Source organism: Ipomoea triloba, chromosome 4 (assembly GCF_003576645.1).
Source record: "Ipomoea triloba cultivar NCNSP0323 chromosome 4, ASM357664v1".
NCBI classification, from domain to species: domain Eukaryota; kingdom Viridiplantae; phylum Streptophyta; class Magnoliopsida; order Solanales; family Convolvulaceae; genus Ipomoea; species Ipomoea triloba.
Genome location: NC_044919.1, coordinates 1904047 through 1912042, shown reverse-complemented (window position 1 = coordinate 1912042; position 7996 = coordinate 1904047). Strand labels below are relative to the sequence as shown.

The 7996-nt window shown below is 33.6% G+C and overlaps 1 protein-coding gene across 1 annotated transcript; it reads right to left on the bottom strand.

The window, feature by feature from the left end:
* Positions 1-6635: 6635 nt before the first annotated feature.
* On the bottom strand, positions 6636-7996 carry LOC116017652 (uclacyanin-3-like). The gene is made up of 2 exons (XM_031258273.1): positions 7808-7996; positions 6636-7185 (listed from the first exon to the last, which is right to left on the bottom strand). The coding sequence occupies exons 1-2, from the start codon at positions 7962-7964 to the stop codon at positions 6791-6793; spliced, it is 552 nt and encodes a 183-aa protein (XP_031114133.1). The 5' UTR covers positions 7965-7996; the 3' UTR covers positions 6636-6790.

Below are 7996 nucleotides of genomic sequence, written 5' to 3'. Positions count from 1 at the left end.
TTGTGTGCGTGCGTGCGTGTACCCGTCATTGTGAAACTGTGAAAGAGTCACGTGCATTTCCTTTTTCTCGCGCGCGTACTCATATCCACGACTTGTAGTCTTGTAAGATAATATTAAATTTATTCGTGCATAAGTAATCCTAATTAATTCTTGAGTAGTAAATTATGAATAAAATTACTAAATTGAATTATAATAGCCACAATATGAAAATTATATCTAAAATGAGATAGATTAATTACCATGATTTATCATTTTACTATCATATATAACCGAAGTCTGAGGTCCTGATTAATGGGATTTCACTTTTATTGACAAGTTTAAATTTGAAATGGTCTCCTTCGAGACACTATTTATTTGAAAAATATATTTTAATAATTAATCATTTAAATATTACACAAGACAGTTTTACACAACACTCTTCTACTTCAATATATATTTTTGTCATTTTTCTTACAATATTTCATCTATCCGTCATTCTCTAAATCGGTTAAGAAGCAAAATGGGTTGGGGTAAAGGATTAAAAATGTAATGTTAAACATTAAAAATGAATATAAATAATACTTCTATTGTGCATAACATGATCTTTCCGTGACAATTATAACTATCGTAAGAGTAATTTTCTTTTACGGTATATGCTTGCTTAATTGCATGGTGCATATATGGTTATGCAGCTACGGTATTGTTGGTCAAGACTTAATGATAAAATTGCAGTAATTAATTAATTAATGCGAAGTAATAATGGAATGTTCGCTTTAATGAATAAAATATAATAATATATTATGGACTCATTTTTGGGTGATCAAAACTTGAATTTATGAAAATCTAAAGAACAATCGTTCACATGGGATGTTGGCAAAGGCGGTCGCTCGGCCGCCGACCATGTGTGATGGGGAGACTACTTCATTGAAATGGTTTGACCCTACATGCCCCTAACATCATGTTTTCACTTTTAGCATCAATGCCTTATGATTTAAGCAAAAAATTTTAAAATTTAAGTAATATATATTTCGAATTTAAATTTTTTAAATGAATTAATAAGTTGAGTGATTGAAAATATTATTATAAAACGACTTTGGGTTAGACCAATCTCGATCTTTGATTGAGGTTAGCTCAGCCTATGAAGCACAAGATCTCCATGACAATACGTTCTTGGAGGATGCAAGGTTAATGAAGTTGTTAGGGCATATTGATCCGATCAACTATGCATATAAATTATTAGGAACCTCAGCTCTAAATACTCTTTGTATGTTATCTTAAAAGGGATCAGACAACATGTTCAATTATTATTATTATTATTGAAATTGATGGTCATTATTATTTCTTAAACTAATTTTTAATTAATGAATATATTTAGAATAAGAATTTCTTCAAAGAGTGACAAAGTACTTCCTCATAAATTGTAAGATAGCTCATTTTTAAAACTTGAAACCAAGACTTCTGGTTAAGTTGAAAAAAGACTTGCGGCATCTCATCCATATATGCATTGATAACTTGTTGTATTATTACATACCACATAATCATGGCAAACGCAACGATCAATTAATAGAATGAAGCATACAATGTTTTATTCTTTTATGTTATATCATTCATTTCTTTATCAAAAATTTATTAATACAAATCCCGTTTTAATGATTATATTTCTATCATATATACATAAAGAATTACTTAAATAGAAATCAGATCTACATCGACAACCAAAAAAAAATAAAATTGAATTAACGGTTTTGTAATATGTATAACTAAAGAATACTAAAAGGTCAAGATTGCTTCGAAGGAAGATTAAAAGAAGAAGAAGAATTATTGCACTCATGGCTGCATGCATGATGATTATCAACGACAAGCACTACCTAAGCGCCGCATGGGGTCGGTCTGAAAAGGTATGGTTTCTCTTTGCTTGTTAGGCACCTTTTCCAGCATATAGAATTATAGATATATTTTCCAAAATAAAAAATAAAAAATTATAGATATATTTCCCGAGTCAGGTGTTTAGAGGGTTTAATTTGGTCTCTTTTTATATCTATTGCATGTGGTTTGGTGGTCAGTGATAGCTGACTGCAGAGGCAAATAGACAAGTTGATGGAAATTAGTTAGCCTTTTCATTCACATGAGCTAGCCAACCAAAATGCATATAAAGAAGAGATATGGTCCCAAGGATAATAGTTTAGTGGACAAGTAATTACACTTTGACGGACGTCTGGTTGAAAGGAATAAATTAGATTAAAGAAAAATTAATTAATTGTAATTTTGCGAGAAAAATAATAAGATTAAAATAAAATAGTAATTTAAATTTCATTGTTTGGTAGATAGGAATAGAATTCCTTAGAATTCAAAAAGAAGAAGTGAATAAAGACTAATAATAAGAATAACAAGAAGGACTTTTCAAAAAAAAAAAAAAGAATAACAAGAAGTGCAAAGTTGTCATTTGTTGTGGAATTTCAATCTTGTGGACTATGAATTACAATTCCGAGGGGACTAGGAACTGCAATTCCATGGTTGATAGGAACGAAATTGCAATTCCTTCCAACTAAACAATGGAGTTGTAAATTCTATGGAATTTGATATGAATGAAATTATAATTTCATCCTACCAAACACACAATGAAATGCTTTTTCAACAATAGAGTGATGGTTCGAATCTCACCACAAATAATTCAGAGATGAATTTCACCAATTTAGCATGGAATTAGGATGAGAGTCTGGGAGAATGTGAGAAAAATATCTTTAAGTATCACTTCATAATTTTTTGTCGAAATCATAACAACGGAAAATTATACCATGGACTAAGGTCTACAATGCAGATTTTGTACTGTAGTTAACACATTTTGTACTTACAGTGGATAGTTTCTATACTTGTAGCTATTATATTATGTGTCGGTAATTATCAAATTATGGAGTATTTGTTTGCTTGTACAAAAATTATTAATTGAATGTATAGAATTTTTGTATCACGATTAACAATATAATATGAATCTTGGTCCACAAATTTTTTTTTTTTTTTTTTTTTGGAATCAAGAGGAGGGTCAAGTCCGAAATTCTACAAAATACATTCCTTTGAGATAAGACGCTCACACGAAAAGACACTCAAATCAAATAACAATGCCTCTTCCAATCTTGGTCCACGGTTTAACAATGGCATGACAACATCCTCCCAATTTTCTATGCAATTATTATGCCTCTTTCAGCTTGTTGTTAACTGGGCCATCTATAAGGAATGGGCCGATCCATGACATCTTAGTTTCCTAGCCCAATTTGATCGAAGCAGCTGTCAGCTTGTTCTCCGATCTCAGGTCCCAACCATTCTAAAAAAAAATATCTCCTTCCCGCCAATCAGTGGCGGAGCCAGGAATCTTCTTCAGTGGGGGGCGGAAGATTAAAACTAACGACATATTTTGAAAAAAAAATGAAAAACTTACATACCGAATCATAAATATTGTTGACTAGTGATAAAAAAAAAAAATCAAAATACATTAAGATAAAAAATATTTAAAATAAAATATAAAACATAATTAATTTGATAAAATTGTTTGAATGAGAAATACATTATAAATCATTCACCTCACTATTAATATTAAAAAAAAAAAGAAAAAAAGAGAAGAAGTCACAATGTGACAAATAAAAAATTCGATTAGAATTCACACTATTAATATTAAAAAATGTCAAAAACAAAATTTCACTCATCTCACTATTAATATATTTTTTAAAAGATGTCACAATGTTACAAATAAAAAATCCAATTGGAATATATATTTTTAAAAGAAGTCACAAAATGTTACAAATAAAAAATCCAATTAGAAGGTATTTGAAAATTCAAAAAGCTAACCTTAGGTGCTTTGTAAGATTCAAATTATCTCTCATTTCATTCTACCTTACGGATGACCTTATGGCCTTACCATCTAAAACTACATGCCTTTGTTTATTTATTGATATAATTAATATATATACATTATATATGGTGGGGTAGTGTGGCTCCGCCCCTGCCGCCAACTATACATACAAGATTCCTATTTTACCCCCGAAACTAACTAACTACTTTATAATGGAGCCGGATGCCAGAGCGACTATTTTCAGTTAGCTCTGATCTTCCTTCCACATTCCTTCTTCATCTTTTGCAAAATGACTCCCTTCTCTGTGATACTATGTGCAGTAGCAGCTGTGAAATTGTATCAAGACTTAACTGATTTGGAGGATTTCTCGCAGGACACTTTCAATCGCCTGGCTGAGGTATACAGGAATTTATATCAGTTGTATGCTTGAAATTTATTTTTTTTGGTTTTAACTTTCTCGTATCCATGCTCTGTTCATGATTACTGTTTCTATTTCTTTATTTCTTGGCTGGAAACAGATATATTCTACAGTTTTTCTGGTCAGTACATTCATGACTATGGGACAATTCCTACAAATTGAAGATGAGCTTGGGGGCTCATCCACTTTGCTTGCACTTGCTGGAAGTTTATATGCCCTATTAGTCGTGCCTGAACATAACGAGGTAATGTAATGGATTTCTAGTGAATACAATGTCACTATTATACTATCTTTGGACTTACTATCTTTTCTTTTTCGAATATATATATATATATATATATATATGTGTGTGTGTGTGTGAGATAATAATTTTTTATGTGAATGCCGCTACACTCCTTATGGGGGCATCTTGGTTTCCATATACCCAATCTTACCACAACATTGATCCAGGGTAAGATTTTAATCTTAATAAAACTTTAATTTAAACTTAATATTTGTATATCTGAGGTAGTTTGTATTTTTGCAGTTTCATCAATATTGTTTTCTTGGTATTACTTTTTGCTTTGGCGTTTTTCGGACGGGACCCCTGTGGATCCAAACACGAGAGAGTTGTCATGTATTGCTATGGCATGCTTTACTCTACCATACTATCAATGGTATGGGCTGGCTTTATTTTGTACCACTTTAATTGGTACCTGGTTTTAGTGGTAAGCAGCATTTCAATTTTTGTTGATTAATAATCTATGTAGTTTAATGCCCATTTGATATTATAATGTTTCCATTGAGTTGTGGCTGCAGGCGTTTTTGTATTTGTTACTCCTTTCGGCTCGGATTGTAAACTGTAAATGACATACGTATATACCTTTGTGAATGTAGTATTGATTCCATTTGGGAGATTTTTTTTATTTGAGTACTATATATATATATATTTGTTCTGATATGCTCTGATCCTAGCTCTGATATGCTCTGATCTATTGTAAGGGATCAAAGTTATGATAATAGTTCTAATATAAAAGAAAAAACAACAAGAAGTTCAAAAAGAATTACTTGAAATAGGACATTTTATTTTTAATTTTACCCTTAGGCCTACAAGATGTTTGGACCGATATCCGGCGGGCCCATACTGCCTTTGGCTGTAACAATTCCTTTTCTTATAGTGTTATTTCGAGTACACTTGCCCTCTAACAGTAACACCATTTCATCATCTTTCAACTCTGATATGCTCTGGTAGGCGCACCACTTGACGGAGCACCACTTCCTCCTCCTCCTAGAGGACTACTTCCTCCTCTTCCCACTGACCACACCATAGAGGGAGCACTTCCTCTCAGCGACAGAGATCGTCCCACCTAACTATTCAAAGTGAACAAAGTGAAATATGGCATCTATGTGATGCGTTTCACTTTGGATAGCCCGGTTTGTGGACCTTAGAAGAGGTTATGCTGAGAGACGCTAGCTTAGGATACTTCAATTTTTCTACGATGAGGATAATTTTGTTGTAGTAGGCTGTGATCAGGACCTAGTACTATCAAGGTAGACCTGTGGGATTCGACCCACTTTGATAATACTAGTCCTGATCACATCCTACTACAACAAAATTATCTTCATCATCATCTTAGGATAATCGAAGTATCTTATTCTTGAGGCTGGCGTCATTCAGCATAACATCTTCCCTAAGGTCCACACACCGGGGCTATCCAACTTGAAACGCATCACATAGATGCCATATTTCACTTTGAATAGTTGGGTGGGATGATCTCTGTCGCTAAGAGGAAGTGCTCCGTCTACAGTGCAGTGGGAAGAGTATATATATATAGGGTCATGATCAGGTGTGACCGCCCCTTAGCGTGTGCGGTCAGTGCGGCCGCACCACTATGTATACAAATATATACACCACTCAATGTTAAAAAATACATCACACAAACGTGCATCATCAAAAAACACACCACTAGGTATGCAAATATATACACCACATAGTGTTAGTAAATGCACCATTAGGGACAGGGAGTTATGGTGCATTATTTTGGGTGTGTGGTGTGTTTTATGGTGTTTTTGTGTATTTTCATTGTGGTGCATTTTCTAACATTGAGTGTTGCATTTTCTATATATCTTATCTTGAGAGATGGACCACCTCAATAAAATTGGTCATTCAAATTCAACTCTCAATACTTGAACTAATTTACCTTCTTAGACTAAGTTCACAAATGAAGTATATTCAGTGCACAATTTCTCTTATTACTCAACGAAAAAATATATATGCATTTAAAGGAATATTTTTCTTTATCACTGAAAAAAATATATATGCATCTAAAGAAGTGACAGTCAATTATTCGTCATATCACTTAACCGATATTCTAAACATAACCAAACCATTTAGAATAGAACAACACCGTATGCTTAATCAAATTGCTATATGTTTACTTATTTCTTAAATCAAATTACAAAATTAATCCACAATATGTAAATTTAAAAAAGCACACATAATTAATAATTATAATAATAATCAAGAAAAACAAATGTATATATATAGCCGCGCACGCACTGCCTCTCGCCTAGCTCATCAATGCCAACAAGGCTCCCAAGGCAAGCGAAAACCCAAACATGCCGCCGGAGATATCCGCTGCACCGTTGGGAGAGCTTTTTCCGGCGGGGGCGGGAGTGGTGGGAGGAGAATCGGAGTCGGAGGGGGTGGAGGGTGCGGTGCCGGAGGAGGGAGGAGAACCGCCGGCGGGGGTGGAGGAGCTGCCGGACTTGACGTTGATCTCCAACTTCATACCGGTTTGGCAGTGGCCAAAAGTGGGGCACATGAAGTACATCGGACCGGCCTTGCTTAGCTTAATGGTTGTTTTCCCGTCGGAGAAGGATTGCAGGGCGTTTGCGGCGTTACAGCTATCATAGTCGTCTTTGCTCACCTCGGCGACGCCGTGGCTTCCGCCATAGTTGAACACTGTTTCATGAAATTGATAGTGAATATTGAGTTAATTCCATTTTTAATCCTAGATTTATAAGTCATTTTTAGTATTTTTTTTATTATAACATCCTCATTTGGTCCTAATATTATTGTAGCATGATTATTTTTAGAAATTAATAAACCGCTCTTATTGATAGTCGAACTTGTAGTCTTGTGATTATCGAGTCAACTCTTAAATATAATCTTTTTTGAGTGTATAATACAACATCTTGCATGTATGATGTATCCCATTCAATTCAAGTAATTTGATTCTTACTAGAAAAATGTCTAGTTCAGAGTTCTTTAACTATTTATATATTCTCTATTATCAATTTGACCAAATATATAGTTGATCTAATTTTTCAATTGATATTGAAAATATTAAATACCAATTTATACATGACAAGAAAAAACTAAAATACCTACTATCATTAATTTTCTTGCAATGTAACATTTATATGGAGAAGTGTAATATTTATTAATAATTTTTCACCTGTCTCATTAATAAGAAGCTATGATCTGAAACAGTCTTATAAGAGGTGTTGTTTTTGTATGAATATTAAGAAAGATATAATTGTGTTTATAATACATAGTAAAAATTTGATGAAATACACTTTACCAAGATTATCGCCAACAGTGAACGTTTCACCGCCTGCCCATGTGGTGTAATCGCCGGACTGGCTCCACCCGCCGTCGCCACCGACGACGTGGTCCTTGGCAAAAGCTGCCGGAGAAGCCAACAGGAGGAAGAGAAGAACAAAAGTTGCCATTGCCATATATATCTCTAAAGATGTTGTGATTAGTGTAT